This window comes from Dreissena polymorpha, chromosome 7 (assembly GCF_020536995.1).
Source record: "Dreissena polymorpha isolate Duluth1 chromosome 7, UMN_Dpol_1.0, whole genome shotgun sequence".
Taxonomy (NCBI): domain Eukaryota; kingdom Metazoa; phylum Mollusca; class Bivalvia; order Myida; family Dreissenidae; genus Dreissena; species Dreissena polymorpha.
Genome location: NC_068361.1, coordinates 43,575,445 through 43,592,176, shown reverse-complemented (window position 1 = coordinate 43,592,176; position 16,732 = coordinate 43,575,445). Strand labels below are relative to the sequence as shown.

Genomic DNA, 16,732 nt, shown 5'->3' with positions numbered 1-16,732 from the left:
GTCCCATTCTGATTCCAAATATTGGGTCTACAAGCCAAATCGTTTGACGACTCAACAATTTTTTGTACACACCAAGTCTCATGAAATTTTGGTAAAATTCGAGTACTAATTACTTGATTGTGCACAAGATTGCACTTTTAATTGGTTTTCTTTTTTTTTCAATTATGGGCGGTTATATGGCTCTGTTCCCAAAGGAAAAAAAGTATATATTATTCACAAGAAGACCTAAATATTCCCAAATTATGGGAAAACTAGTTAAAACTGCAAGGTCCCATTCCCAAAATGGTGAAATAGAACACTTCTTTGTTACACTGAGTTTATTTTTCCAAGGTGCCCCCACCACCAACATTCAGTACCGTCTGCGAGATGGCCCAGGGAATAATGAAGGGCGTCTGGAGATCAACTACGGCGGCGTGTGGGGAACGGTGTGCGATGATAACTTCGACAACAACGCAGCAAAAATTATCTGCAATACACTTGGTGTCACTTAGTAAGCTGTTAAGCTTTGTTGGGTCATTCTCGTACATGGCTATAACAATAAAGCAAATTTATCAGGTTTTTTTCATTTTGTCTTGTTGATGGACACAGCATCAAACAAAACGTGTTCTTGTTAACAAATGGGAGAATTATACTCATGGCATGATATGATATTTAAATTGTTGTACAGGATAAAGGTTCAAGTCTGTCTGCCTAGCTTTATTATGTAAATTCAACCATAATGACTGACTCTGAATAATAAAAATGTTGTGCATGTTATTTTAGAATACATGTATTTACTTAATTGCAAAGTGTAAAGGCTGAAGTCGTGTACAAATATTAATTTTATTTCTAAGTGTGAAGGCTCGGGTTGGTCAACCAGGCAAATACGGTCCCGGAAGTGGTCAGATCTGGTTGGATGACGTGACTTGCTTCGGGAACGAGACTTCTATCGTTCAGTGCCAGCACAACGACTTCGGGGTCAATGACTGTGACCACTCCGAGGATGTGGGGGTCGTCTGCGCTACAAGTAGGGCAGCTTTAGGGCCCATATTCTACAATCCATTCTATGCGTTCAGCCAATTGCTAAATTATGAAATTCAGAAATTTTATTTTGTAAAAGAAAATGTGGTACTTTTTAAAACCTTAGAGTTCATTTATTTTAAAAATTGTTCTAAAACTGTTCCAGACTTTAGTCTAAAATACATCTGTATTTAAGAAAAGTAAATATGACAACTTTTGTGTAAGGGTCCTCTAGATAAAATCAAGACTCTAGTTTGCAAATTTATACGATTTAATATATGCCAGCAGATCGCAATATAACAAGTTTACAAAGTCACATAAGCACATTAGTTTTTCACACAAGCCAGTGAACCGTTTCCCACTTAGATGCAAAGTGAAAATGGCCATGTGCAAACAGCATAAAACCAAAACAGCCTGCGAGTAACTCGCAGTCTGTCCAGGTTTTATGCTGTTTGCTGCTCATTAATATTTAAGGGTTGGAAATGAAGCCTTTAAATTTTGAGTCTAGTTAGTAAGGACTTTAATTAAATTAAACTTTAAGAAGGACAACAAATGCGTCAAAATATGTATCTAAGGGGTAAAGAGTTAACCCATGTATGCCTAGCGTCTAGAAAAAAGGCCTTGGCAAACAGTGAAGACCCAGATGAGACGCCGCATTATGCGCTGTTTGCTTAAAGGAATTTCTGTAAGAAATATCTTAATATAGAAATAAATATACTAGACATCCCTAATTTTCAAAATAAATTGATCCAATTTAGAAGGATGGGAGAGTCCACTAGGCATAAATGGGAAATTGTGAAAATTAATTTTGTCTTCAGCCGCTCAGCAGAACCTCAACATTCAACTGACAAATGGAACCACACCAAGAAAGGGGCGTATCCTCGTGAGCACCAATGGAACACAGGGGCCCTGGGGGACGGTGTGCGATGATGGGTTTGGGGTCGCCGAGGCCAAGGTCATGTGCACTATGCTAGGATATGCTGGGTAAGACAAGTTACATGATCTTGTTCAACACTGAATGCAGGCTGCATTAAACCCAGTTGTTCCAGAGTGAGGATAATATGTTCTGAAATTGACATTCAGTCTAGATAGGTGAGATTAGACCCCCAACAAGTGGGCTATTGACATTCAGTCTCGATAGGTGAGATTAGACCCCCAACAAGTGGGCTATTGTCTAGATAGGTGAGATTATACCCCCAACAAGTGGGCTATTGTCTAGATAGGTGAGATTAGACCCCAAACAAGTGGGCTATTGTCTAGATAGGGGAGATTAGACCCCCAACAAGTGGGCTATTGTCTAGATAGGTGAGATTAGACCCCCAACAAGTGGGCTATTGTCTAGATAGGGGAGATTAGACCCCCAACAAGTGGGCTATTGTCTAGATAGGTGAGATTAGACCCCCAACAAGTGGGCTATTGTCTAGATAGGTGAGATTAGACCCCCAACAAGTGGGCTATTGTCTAGATAGGTGAGATTAGACCCCCAACAAGTGGGCTATTGTCTAGATAGGTGAGATTTGACCCCCAACAAGTGGGCTATGGTCTAGATAGGTGAGATTAGACCCCCAACAAGTGGGCTATTGTCTAGATAGGTGAGATTAGACCCCAAACAAGTAGGCGATTGTCTAGATAGGTGAGATTAGACCCCAACAAATGGGATATTGTCTAGATAGGTGAGATTAGACTCCCAACAAGTGGGATATTGTCTAGATAGGTGAGATAAGACCCCCAACAAGTGGGCTATTGTTCAGTCTAGATAGGAGAGATTAGACCCCAACAAGTGGGATACTGTCTAGATAGGTGAGATTAGACCCCCAACAAGTGGGCTATTGTCTAGATAGGTGAGATTAGACCCCAAACAAGTGGGCTATTGTTCAGTCTAGATAGGTGAGATTAGACCCCAGACAAGTGGGCTATTGTCTAGATAGGTGAGATTAGACCCCCAACAAGTGGACTATTGTTCAGTCTAGATAGGTGAGATTAGACCCCAGACAAGTGGGCTATTGTCTAGATAGGTGAGATTAGACCCCAAACAAGTGGGCTATTGTTCAGTCTAGATAGGTGAGATTAGACCCCTAACAAGTGGGCTATTGTTCAGTCTAGATAGGTGAGATTAGACCCCCAACAAGTGGGCTATTGTTCAGTCTAGATAGATGAGATTAGACTCCCAACAAGTGGGCTATTGTTCAGTCTAGATAGGTGAGATTAGACCCCCAACAAGTGGACTATTGTCTAGATAGGTGAGATTAGACTCCCAACTAGTCGGCTATTGTCTAGATAGGTGAGATTAGACTCCCAACTAGTGGGCTATTGTCTAGATAGGTGAGATTAGACCCCCAACAAGTGGGCAATTGTCGTATGTGTAAACATAAACTACTATGATTAAGAAAATTTACTGACAATGTACACATTTTTATCTAACTGATAATGTACACAAAGATGTGTTTAATTGTGTTGAACAATTCAGAGGATGATGAAGAGCAAAGATAGCTTGTACATTTTTGAGGTTTCAGTTGAGAGCAGAGTGTATTTTTTACTGGTCATTCCAAATTAAAAAAAACAACTCCCAAATTTCTGCCTATGTTCCCAAATGAATGTTTCGAATTTTATTTTTTTAAATAAATTCAAACATATTTCATATCCTGATCCAGCTCATTTAGTTGAAGTTGTAAATAAAATTCTGAAAAGAAGGTTTCAAATTTTCTTTTCTTTTTTTAAATAGATTCAAACATAGAGGATATTCTTATTCCGTTCTATAAGTTTAACCTTAGTAAATATAATATTTGAAACACTTATATTTTCAATACTAAAGTATTTGTTACAAAAAACAACAGCAACAATTTCCCAATATAATTATGTCAAAACAACACAATTTTTCCCAATCCAAAGAACATTGACCCCATACCTAAACAACATTAGAGCAAATTTGTCCACATTTTTTATTCTAACTCAGAGTTTGATTAGACTAAATCACAATTGAATAATGTTCACAGTGTGTAAAATATCGTCTATAGATCACATTTTCTAAGAAGCATATGATCATATGTTAGGAAGATACCCTGTCCTGTTATGTTTTGCACATAACTGTCTATGACTATTCCATCAATTAGAACCAGCTTTACATACATTTCATATTACTCTTCAAGGTTAAATTCCAGTATATTGAACAAAATGTGTGCTAAACTTGAATATACGTTTAACAGTAACTGCATGTGATAAGCAAATAAATAATACAAACTGCATGTGATAAGCAAATAAATAATATAACAGATAAGGTAGAAGACTGTATATTAAAGTATATATGGTTAATGCCTTTGTGTTCTTGATAATCTCCATCATGTCTCTGAAAGATGAACGTGGCTCATCAAGAAATGAACTGTATTGATTTCTTCTGTCTCCAGATAAATTGTGTCTTGTTCTGAGAAAACTGGGCTTGATTCATGTGCGTAAAGTGTCATCCCAGATTAGCCTGTGCAGTCAGCACAGGCTAATCAGGGACGACACTTTCCGCTTAAACTTGATTTTTGGTAAGGAGGGACTTCCTTCAAACTTAAAATACCATTAAAGCGGAAAGTGTCGTGCCTGATTAGTCTGTGCGGACTGCACAGGTTAATTTGGGACGGCACTTTACGCACATGAATTAAGCCCAGTTTTCTCAGAACAAGACACAATTGAGCCTCCTTCTGCAAACACTGCGCTTAATGCATGTGCCAAAGTAAAAATCCCAGATAAGCCTGTGCAGTCCACACAGGCTAATCAGAGACGTCACTTTTCGCTTGTATGGTATTTTTTGTTTACAGGAAGTCTCTTCTTAGCTAATATCCAGTTTTGGTAGACAGTGTAATCCCTGATTAGCCTGTGTGAACTGCACAGGCTTATTTGGAACATCTCTTTAAGCACATGCAGTAAGTCCCATTTCCAAGAACACGGCTCATTTGAAGTATGCATAGACTGAGTCATATTACTTTTTTGTCTGAAATACAATAATTTCTATTTGAAAAAGCATGTTTTGCAGGGATATTGCTGTACCAATTCCAAACGCTTACTTCGGTGCCGGAACCGGTCAAATTGTCATTGACGACCTGAACTGTATTGGTAACGAGACGAACATAGGCCAGTGTGACCTCAAACCGTTTGGCGTTAATGACTGCACCCATGCAGAGGATGCCTCTCTGATGTGCCTACGTATGTACTGTGTGAATGTAGAGTGAAACAGTGGTATGGGATATAGACATTTTCAGCTTTCAATTCTTTACATCTCAAAAAGACATTTATGCCCATAGTGCCTTCAAAAATGAAATTAAGTAGATTCAAATTAATAAAGGTTGATGAGTAACAAACAGCATAAAACCTGAAAAGCCTGCAAGATACTTGCATGCTGTTCTGGTTTTATACTGGTTGCATATAACTAATGCACTTTCTTTTAACCCTTTCAGTGCGGGAACCGAATTTTGAAGGTCTTTGCAAACAGTTTGGATCCAGATGAGACGCCACAGAATGTGGCGTCTCATCAGGATCCAAACTGTTTGCTATTCTGATAGTATTCTTTGAAAAAAATCGAAGAAAATGCTAATCTTAGAAATTCAGCAGACGACATTTTAGCAGAAGACAAATTTCCCAGCATGCAAAGGATTAAGCGGGAAAGGGTTAAGCATATTTTTTGCTAATCTGGGCCCGTATTCACCAACCGATTCTTAGACTTAAGAATAAAGAATAGACTTAGAACCAAGAGAAATGTGTGCAGTGTTTGAATATATACAGGCCTCCACTGGTCATTATGTCATTAACAAAATGTTCTATATGAAGAATAATATAGATGGAGAAGTTTACTGCAGAGTTTGACTCAAAATTAAAGAAATTCTTGAATATTCTAATTTAAAGAATTTTCTTTATTCTTAGACTTAAGTCTAAGAATTGTTTGGTGAATACGGACCATGGAGTTCTCAAAACTTATTTCAGTTGACAAGGATGTGTAAAGATGTAATGCATGAGAATGCATTTCTCTTGCCATGCTACTTTACTCAACCATTGAGATTTTTTAATGTTCTCATAACACCCTACTGGTGTAATGTTCCTTTTATTATACACCTTTTTTAGCTGGATTATTCTTTAAATACAAAGACGAAACATTTTGTCAAGGAAAAAGCATAATTTCAAATCTGGTCCAGTTTTGTAAGCTTGACTATTCACATAATAGGCTGAGCTATACTTTTCATCCAAATTGTCGGCCTCAATTTCAGCGTAATGCTCTGGTGAACCTGCAACATCTTCATATCAACATGCAATATCTTCACTGTTTCAACGTATTTAATTAAAACTTTACATGTGTTTTTGTGTGTGGTCATTGAGTTAGTCATGCAGACATTGAAATAAAACTTAACACGTTTGTTCATTGATTTTATGTACATTTACTTACCATACCTATAACTGTTACCAGCTTTTAAGCATGATTACACCCCCTTTTTTAATTAGAAAAGTCCCGTTTACTGTTGGTCGACTTGCAAGATGAAATGTAGGTAAAGGTTTGCATGCAGTGCATATCTCTGTAACTACTTTATGGATTCAATTGAAACTTCACACATTTTGGGGGATCATAATGTCACAGAGGAAGTCCCATAAATCTGGCCTTCAAGTAAGCAGAATTTTTTTAAAGTTAACACTATATGAGTTGAGCTCTAGGAAAACTCGGCTAAATGCATGTGCATAAAGTGTCATCCAAAATTAGCCTGTGCAGTCTTCACAGACTAATCAGGTATGACACTTTCACCTTTTTCATCTTTTTTTGCTTCCAAACAAAAATCCATTGTCTGTGCAAAGTGTCATCTCTTATTAGCCTTGCTGACGGATTAAGCTTATCTGGGACGATACTTAACGCACATGCATTAAGCCCCATTTTCTCAAAGCACAGCTCATATAATTTTGTTCATTACAGAGCATGCCAGCACATCGGATGTTGCTGTTAGACTGACAGGTGGTTTGAGCCTTCGATCCGGACGGGTTGAAGTGCGGTACGCCGGTGTGTGGGGAACGATCTGCGATGATAGCTGGGATGATAGGGACGCTCGAGTCATCTGTCGACAACTTGGATTCAAGTGAGTGTTGTTGTTGTTTTTTCAGAAAAATGTGTGGACAAATATGGGATTCATCATTATGGCGAAAACAGCACATGGTCATTGTATTTATGAACAAACTTTTGATGGTTATGGGCAATACTGCTCAATATCATTTTAATTGACACGAATAACATTTTTGGATTTTTACTACTTATTTTAGAAATTCAGCAGACGACATTTTAGCTGTTTACTTCCAGATAAGCCTGTATTTTGAATAGATACACAGTATTAAAACTGAAAAAAATTGTTGAAGGTTCAAGTCCTTTCACATCCATACTTTTGCTTTTTATGTAACATTCATATCGTTTTTACATCCTTACTTATGTTTTGTATGGAACATTTGTACCTTTAACATGATATAATTATTATTTTAACATCCTTACTACTGTTTTACTTTAGTATTTGAAATTTTTTGTTAAAATATGAACAAAATGTAGTTTTTAGTTTGTTTTGTATTGTAGTTTAATTAAGAAGCAATACCAAAATGTTGATAAAAGTAGTATATTAACCCTTTCAGCGCTGGAACCACAATACGTGGCGTCTCATCAGGATCCAAACTGTTTGCTATTCTGATAGTATTTGTTGAAAAAAGAAATCAAAGAAAATGCTTATTTTAGACATTTAGCAGACAACATTTTAACAGACGACAAATTTCCCAGCATGCAAAGGGTTAAGAGCATTCTGTTTTACCCCCACAGTGGAGGTACAGCCCTGACTGGTGTTGGCACAGGAAGTGGTCCCATCTGGATGGACGACGTGGAGTGTGCCGGCACAGAGAGCAACATCCAGAACTGCACATTCAAGGGGTGGGCCGAACACAACTGTGACCATTCCGAGGACGCAGGAGTCAGCTGTCAGGACAGTATGTAGAACAGTGGGGTGATTGGGATGAAACTAAATGGATGAAGCATTAATTTAGCTCATTCTGGGAAATCTGGGCTTAATTCATGTGCGTAAAGTTTGGCCCAGATTAGTCTTTTAAGTCCACACAGGCTAATCAGGGATGACACTTTCTGCTTACACTGGATTTTCCTTTTGAAGAGACTTCTTTTAAACAAAAAATTGCATAAAAGCAGAAATTCCACCCCAAGTTTGCACTGGACAACACTATGTGTTTTTGAAAAAATGCCATTAAATGTATTAAGTTACAAATCTTTATTGGTTATAATCTGAACCATAATACTTATGATTGTCACTGCAAGACGAAATTAAAAAAAAATAAAACATCTTTCCCTTCTTTTAGATTTAATCCAGGAAAAATAAATGACAAGAGTATTTAAAACTCTTTGGTAATAATAAATGTATTTTCACAATCCTTTTGCAATTCAGATTCTGTGCAGAACTTCACAGTGCGGCTGGTGAATGGTCCCAACAATCTGGAGGGTCGTGTTGAGGTGTCCCTTGGAAGCACATGGGGAACTGTCTGCGATGATAACTGGAACAATGCAGATGCCCAGGTGGTCTGCCGAATGCTGGGTGCATCCACGTGAGTGAGCTGTTCATATACAAGAGTCTTGTTCTGGGAAAACGGGGCTTAATGCATGTGCGTTAAGTGTTGTCCCAGATTACACTGTGCAGTCTGCACATGCGGAAAGGCGGAAAATGTTGTCCTTGATTAGCCTTTGCAGTCAACACATGCGGAAAGGCTGTGACTTGTGGTCAGTTTTGTCACTGATAAGCCTATGTGAACTACTCAGGCTAATATAGGACAACACTTTACGCCTTTCCGCATGTGCGAACTGCACAGTGTAATCTGGGACAACACTTAACGCACATGCATTAAGCCCAGTTTTGTCAGAACGAGGCTCAGAAAATAAGGTTGGTCGCTTAGGTCGTGGTTAAATCATTTATGTTGCTGAGGCCGTATATATAGTATTTATGTTTGTTGCTTAGGGCATTGGTAATGTTATATTTGTTGCTTAAACCATAGCAAAAATAATGTTTCTTGCTCAGGCGATAAAAATGTAATATTTGAAACTTAATCAAATCAGGCCATATTAATATGATTCGTGTTGTTAAGGCCATGGTTACATAATGTTTTTGCTTAGCACTTAGTAATATAATGTTTGTTGCGAAGGCCATAAATATATAATATCTGTTGCCTAGACCATAGTAATATTATGTTTTTCCTGAGGCAATAGTAATATAATGTTTGTTGCTTTGGTCACAGTAATTAGATATTTTGTGCTTAGGCAGTAGTAATATATGTTTGTTGCTAAGCTAAGGCCATAGAAATATAATGTTTGTTGCTAAGGCCATAGTAATATATCTGTTGCCTAGACCATAGTAATATTATGTTTTTCCTGAGGTCATAGTAATATAATGTTTGTTGCTTTGGTCACGACAGTAATAAGATATTTAAGCTTAGGCAACGGTAATACAATGTTTGTTGGTTAGGCCATAGTAATATGTTTAGGTGAGGTCTTATCTAAAATCATGTTCGTTGTTGTTGCTCTATATATATTACTGTTAGTTTTTCACAGAGAAAAACGATGTGCCAAGTAGGAACATATTTCATGTTTACCCTTTCCTTCTTCACATATGTAGTGAAACCTATCTTTTATGTTTTTTAATAAATGCCGTTATAAATCTGACAGAATTTTTTTTGCCAAATATGACCTAAATTTTAAATTATATTTGATCTTCAAACAAATGATGTAAACCTACTCAATTTGGTTTTCAGGACACATCATCTGCAGTACAAATATTGTTTACTTGTAGTAAACAATTAGACGAGTAGTTAGGTGAATAAAGAGAGGAAAAGCAACAGTTTAGTTTAAAATAATCATTCAGATTTGCTTCATAAATCAAGCATTACAAGTTAGTGTCTGATATTGAAATGCCTAGACAATTTCAGTTTCCATCATTCAAGATGGTTCATTGGTCCACATCTTAAATCTTTCAGTGATGGAGCCCTTGCTTTCGGAAATGCCAGGTACGGCCAAGGCGTGGGCTCCATTATTCTAGACCAGGTCAACTGCACGGGGACAGAGTCCAACCTGGGACAGTGTGCGTCCAACCCAATCCTGTTGACCAACTGTGTGCACGGGGAGGACGCTGGCGTGAGATGTACAGGCGGACATTCAGGTGGTGAGTGATCTCTTACTTTTTAGCCTTGCTCTTGGAAAATGGGGCTAAATGCATGTATGTAAAGTGTTGTCTCAGATAAGCCTGTGCAGTCCTCATCGGTGTATAAGGGATGACACTTTAGGCTTTTATTGAAATTTTGCTTCAAGGAAGTCTGTTCTGAACAATATTCCAGACCTGGTGGAAAGTGTGGTCCCTGAGTAGCCTATAAGTACTGCACAGGCTAGTTTGGGTAAACCCTTTATGCCCATAAATACATCCCGGGCCCGTATTCACCAACCGATTCTTAGACTTAAGAATAAAGAATAGACTTAGAACCAAGAAAAATGTGTTCAGTGTTTGAATATATACAGGCCTCCACTGGTGATTATGTCATTAACAAAATGTTCTATATGAAGAATAATATAGATAGAGATGTTTACTGCAGAGTTTGACTCAAAATTAAAGACATTCTTGAATATTCTAATTTAAAGAATTTTCTTTATTCTTAGACTTAAGTCTAAGAATTGTTTGGTGAATACGGGCCCTAATCTTCCCAGAACACAGCTCATTTATAGGTCAGGTTGGGAAAGCTGGAATAATTCTACTTCTTGGAGATAGAGCCCTTAGCCCCATTTTTGGGGTGGGGTGGGAATGGGTGTTGTTGGTAAAATAGCGTATTTTTTTAAGATTTGGAGATACATATTCATGGTAAAGCAATGAAAAACTGGGGCAGGATCAATCAAAGGAGAGCCAGTAGACTAATTTGAGACAATGTTTCAGATGTGATGACGTTTTATCATGGCTGTTACAAAAAGAAAACAAAAGCCCTGTTAAAGCAGTGATTTTTCCATCACTTTCTAACTGATTTGTGATGCCATCAATTTGTTACATGCCGGAAAAATGGAGATAGCGCACTGAAGGAAATAGGCAAAATACCAGGGCTGGTATTCATAAACTCCTAAGGCGAATCTTTACATAAGCTGGATTCAAGGGAAAATTTTAAAATTAAATTGTCTATTGAAATTCTAATGATTTCAGTTTTGTAATGCCAAAATACTGTTCTTCAATGCAAAATTTGCTTAAATAAACCAATCAAATGAACAAAGACACCAAAATGAAAGAGCAAAAGACTTTTTAATTATTTAAGGAATTTTCTTAAGTTTACCCTTAGAAGCTTTATGAATACCAGCCCAGTCCTATACGGACGAATGCCATTCAGGAGGATTGAAGACATAGAAGACATTTAACCTGCCTATTGAAGTTGAATGCTGAGGATTAGCTGGATAGTCGCTGTGAAGGCTTTCAACATCCTTGTGATTACAGGGGAAACAGGGAAAGTAATGGTTTGCATCAATAGACTGCCGATGCAGCAAAATAATGGCTATGACTCAAGTGAGAACAGACATGGCTCAGCCAACCTGTTTTAGGCTTAACTTGATCAGCATGATTGTATAATCTTCTCAAGAATGTTGAAGAAGCATGGCAACGACCAATGAAGGAGGCCCACAATTAATTGAACTGGTGGCAGTGAGAATGTTTAAACTTCTGAAAAAGGAGAAAAACATACATCAGTCAGACTCGACTTGTTGCAAACAGCAATTCAGCTAGATTAGTGTTGCGTATTAATAACGCCTCATTCTGTTAAAATTTGGCTTAATTTTTTTGTATTGTGTGATAATAGATTAGTCTGTGCAATCCGAACAGGCTAATCAGGGAGAAGACTGTCCAATTTTGTGGAATGCTTTCTATAAAGGAAGTCTTTTCTAAACAAAATCCATTTTAGGCTAAAAGTGTTGTCCCTGATAAGCCTATGTGGACTGCACAGGCTAATCTTGAATGGCATTCTACGCACATGCATTTAAACCAGTTTTCCCAAAACTAGGTTAAATTGTACTATTAATTTGGTGGTTCAGGCCTGGTGACCCAGTTACAAGTGAGACTGGTTGGCGGAACAAATTCACGGGAAGGGCGTGTAGAGATCCTGTACAACGGCACATGGGGTACAGTCTGTGACGATAACTTTAACAACAATGCTGCTCAGGTCGTCTGCTCAATGGTTGGGCTATCAGGGTGAGTTAAACTGATGATCTTCTTAGTTAAAAGTAATTTATTTTAGCTCAATCAATGCATCAAAAGCTTCAGGGTCATTCACAGGCTTTTCAGTTTATTTTCTGGGTAGAACTAGTACTTGGTGTCTGTGGGGGTGATCTCAAGAATGATTATACAGCAGGGATCAAAACCATGACCTCCAAGTTGCTAGGCGGACACCATGTCCACTTCACCATGGCAACTAAAATTTTCTCGAGAGGCAACACTCGCTGTTGCATAAGAAAAGATTGCAAAAAGGCTACTTTGCTGACGACTTTCTTGAAAATTTGAATAATTTGATTGGCAAGATGTCTTTGAGAAACAATCAATTGTTATAATTACAATTAAGAACTTATCAGTTGTTGCACTAAGAAAATACAAAATAAGTCATGATATGAACGTAATTTAAAAATTATGTCTCAACATCTCAATGGCTAATGTCAATTTTTATTGATATCTTGATAGTATTGGGATATAACTTTGGAATATCCAGATAGAAGTCTGGTTTCTGTTTACACTCAATACGATAACTGAAGTAGCCTTGTGCATGCAAGTCTGTGAGGTGTTTGAAGGTATCTGATTTTCACAACATAATGTGTGAGATTTGAAAGTTCATAGTATTCTAAAAACTGTTTTATGTTAATTTATTGAAACGGTTTTATCTTGGTTGCTTGTCTTCCAAAAACTGTTTTATCTTTTTTATGTTCTTCAAAGAGCTGTTTTTTCGTAGTTCTATATTAATTGATTGTAATTTTAAACTGTTTGTCTTCCAAAACTGTTATCCTTTGTAAATTGTCTTATATGAACTGTTTTATCCTAGTTCTTTGTCTTTTTTAAATTTGTTTTAAATTATTTAATTGTCTTATGAAAATGGTTGTTTATTTATTTATTGTCTTCTAAAATCAGGTTTTCATTTCAGCACCAATGCCAGAGCTAGAAGTGGGGGATTTTTTAGACCTGGAAATGGGACCATCTGGTTGGATGATGTTAATTGCATTGGTAACGAGACATCCTTGGCATTATGTGGACATCGTGACTGGGGGACAAACAACTGCGGCCACACGGAAGATGCAGGAGTGGTGTGCGGAGGTATTTAAATTGGTGCAAGAGTGTGTGTGTGTATATTTAGTCCCCTACCGGTGAAACCGGAGGGTACTTATGGTTTGCGCTCTGTGCGTCTGTCAGTCAGTCAGTATGTCACACTTTTCTGGATCCTGCGATGACTTTAAAAGTTCTTAATATTTTTTCATGAAACTTGAAACATGGACAGATGGCAATATGGAGATTATGCACATCATTTCATTTTGTTCCTACGTCAAGACTTCTGGTTGCTATGGCAACAAATAGATTAGAAATATTGCTGAAAATGGTGGATCCTGCGATAACTTTAAAAGTTCTTCATATTTTTTCATGAAACTTGAAACATGGACTGCTGGCAATATGGAGATTATGCACATTATTTCATTTTGTTTTTACGTAAAGAATTCTAGTTGCTATGGCAACAAATAGACTATAAATATTGCTGAAAAAATGGTTGAATTTCACCGGTAGGGGACTTTTATTGCTTGGCAATAGTCTTGTTAAATTTATGATGTCCTTCAGCGCCTGAGGCTGCATAATGTGTGATCCTTGTGTGTGCTGCAGCATTCCTACCTAATCAACTTACTAGTTTCAGAAATGTTAGGAAAAAATGTGAATTGTTTCTAAATTTTCAAGCTATTTCTAGCTGGAACATGAAGATTTTCAATTTCGGTGCAGTCTTTTGTGGTGGGGGGAAGCCGTCGTACCTGTAGGAAACATTCCCTATCTGGTATGGTGACCGTGAACAAAACTCACATTCTTCCAGGAACGGGCATTGAACATGAGTCGCCTTGTTGAGAAGCGTGTGTACCAGCCACTGCGCTAATGCGAAAGCCCAAATAGTTGTAGCAACTTGTTCATACATTTGTATACCATTTCAGGGAAGGGTATCTTGTAGTCTATCTTTCAGATGTTTGGTCAGTTTATGTGCATTCCAGCTGTGTTTTCCATAAAATGTAAAGATTTTGCCATGTGGGAGTAGTGGACCTGGAACTAGATGGAAGGACCAATCTTTTTTAATGTTTTTTTAACCCATTTATGCCTAGTGGACTCTCGCATCCTTCTAAATTGAATCAATTTATTTCCAAAATTAGGGCTGTCTAGTATATTTATTTTTATATTTAGATTTTTTTTACAGAAATTCCTTTAAGCAAACAGCGTTGACCTTGACGAGACGCCACATCATGCAGCGTCTCATTTGGGTCTACGCTGTTTGCCAAGGCTGTTTTTCTAGACGCTAGGCATAAATGGGTTAATTTATAAAATGTTGCTGATTTTTATTTGGATTGATCACGTTCATTATTAATCACAGAAAGAAAAGATTGATGTAGTCAACTGCACCAGTTCGTTCAGTTGGTTGGATTATTATACAAATTTTTAATATATAATTTGTATTATATTAGAACTATTTAACATAGACATCTGCTTTTCTGTGACATAAAGACTAAAAAAAAAGGATAAGACTTTTTTTTGTAAAAATTGAGTGAATAATTAATGTGATGTCATATGCATTTTTAATGCATTGAAAATATTGTGCTTATAAATGCAAGTTAAATGCCAAATTCATAAAACATGAAGATTTGGTTAACTTAAACATAAGATATACGCATGTACGTGTTTATCTCTTACTAATTTTGTTTAACTGCGCAGCAGAATGCAGGAATTATTTGCTTTTTTAAAGTGCACTAGATTGCGTTTGAAGCCATGTGCCTTTTTATGCTCCCCTAAAATTTTTGGGGGGGAGCATATAGTCGCCGCTTCGTCTGTCCGTCCGTGTGTCCATCTGTTTGTGCACAATTTTTGTCCGGGCTATTTCTCAGCAACTAATGACCGGAATTCAATGAAACTTTGTGGGAAGCTTCACTACCAAGAGGAGATCTGCATATTATCAGCCAGTTCTGTCAGATGATTTTTTACAGAGTTATGGCCCTTTGAAATTTAGAGAGGCTTCACCAGGTTTTTTGAACAATTACCTACTTTTATTTTCGTTCATTGTCTATACAAAACAAGTTGCCGTTTTATGGTGAAATAAAAAGTCTCCAACTGCAAGGAATTTTAGTTGGCTTAGCTTACAAGATGTTTGCCTATTTTATTGCAGGGTCGGTCACAATAAGCCCAGTACGTCTTCGCAATGGTACAACAATATCAGAGGGACGAGTTGAAATATTCTACAATGGCACTTGGGGAACAATTTGTGACGATAACGTGGACCGAAACTTCGCCGTTGTCATCTGCAGGCAACTGGGTTTTCAAACGTAATGACCAATTTCTGCACATTTAGTTCCCATGAGATTTTGACGCTATATTAAATGAGTACAACTAAAAATGTAGGTTTATGCAATTTAATTATGCTTCTTCTAAAAAGTTGTGCCATTGTTAATTTGCCATACAATCTTTTATATGAAGGGTTCTGAACCATAGCATAACAATTTTCACAATCGCAATGTGCTATTTCTTGGTTGTTGTTTTTTTCTATTTACTTTTAACAGTTTTCATAATTTCTTCACAGGACAAATGTAGCCCTGAGAAAGGAGGCATTCTTTGGCCCTGGATCAGGTCAGATCTGGTTGGATGATGTGAGTTGCCGTGGCGATGAGGTCTCTGTGGATTCTTGTACAGCGAATGCTTGGAGCATCAACAACTGTGGTCACAATGAGGATGTTGGGGTCGTATGCAATGGTGAGTAACTGGTGTAGAATGGAACTGTTTCTCACCCCCATCCAAGGGTAGAGGCTAAAAGTTGGGGGAGGGGAGGGGTCAGTGTGTATGTCTTGGTTAAATGTTATAAGTTTGTGGAGCCCACTACTTCCAAATTTCTCTTGGGATTAAATTAAAACTAAAAATGTGTTGTAATATTTTTTTACCAAAATATGATAATTATTTAATGAGCTGTCAATAAAAGGTTTAACATGTTGATGTTTATAGTAAATATTAAATTAATAGTGTTTGCATGGGTGTATAAAAAACGTAAAAAAATGTTTAGTAACAAAGATTGTAGTGAATTAAAATAAAGCACTTTCAAATAATTGGAATCTTATTTGTTTCCAGTATTGAGTGTAAAACTGGTGTTTCCAGTATTGGGTGTAAAACTGGTGTATGTTCTTAATATTTCTATATGAGGTACATCAGTTTTACTATCAAACCTTTTACTCATGTTACAGCTCCAACTGTTCAGGTGAGACTTGCTAATGGTGGTGTGTCGCCTAACCAAGGTAGGGTTGAGTTGTTCTACAACAACACCTGGGGCACAGTGTGTGATGATAGCTTTGATGCGAACGCTGCTGGAGTGGTGTGTAGCCAGTTGGGCTTCTCTAGGTATGCTTATGCCTGTGAGCATGCATGCATTTTGTATTTCTATAGTTGATTGAAAAAATGGTCAACAA

At 37.4% G+C, this 16,732-nt stretch overlaps 1 protein-coding gene across 2 annotated transcripts in view; it reads left to right on the top strand.

Annotated features, from left to right (window-relative positions):
- LOC127837461 (deleted in malignant brain tumors 1 protein-like) overlaps window positions 1-16,732 on the top strand; it is an 87,499-nt gene that overhangs the window by 37,232 nt on the left and 33,535 nt on the right. For both annotated transcript variants that reach the window (XM_052364589.1, XM_052364588.1), the window contains exons 18-30: window positions 331-490; window positions 834-1,006; window positions 1,818-1,983; window positions 5,015-5,184; window positions 6,932-7,091; window positions 7,811-7,974; window positions 8,442-8,598; window positions 10,018-10,202; window positions 12,095-12,251; window positions 13,189-13,358; window positions 15,448-15,604; window positions 15,859-16,028; window positions 16,511-16,664. In XM_052364589.1, coding sequence (XP_052220549.1) covers window positions 331-490; window positions 834-1,006; window positions 1,818-1,983; window positions 5,015-5,184; window positions 6,932-7,091; window positions 7,811-7,974; window positions 8,442-8,598; window positions 10,018-10,202; window positions 12,095-12,251; window positions 13,189-13,358; window positions 15,448-15,604; window positions 15,859-16,028; window positions 16,511-16,664 — 2,143 coding nt within the window. The remainder of the gene's footprint in view (window positions 1-330; window positions 491-833; window positions 1,007-1,817; window positions 1,984-5,014; window positions 5,185-6,931; window positions 7,092-7,810; window positions 7,975-8,441; window positions 8,599-10,017; window positions 10,203-12,094; window positions 12,252-13,188; window positions 13,359-15,447; window positions 15,605-15,858; window positions 16,029-16,510; window positions 16,665-16,732) is intronic.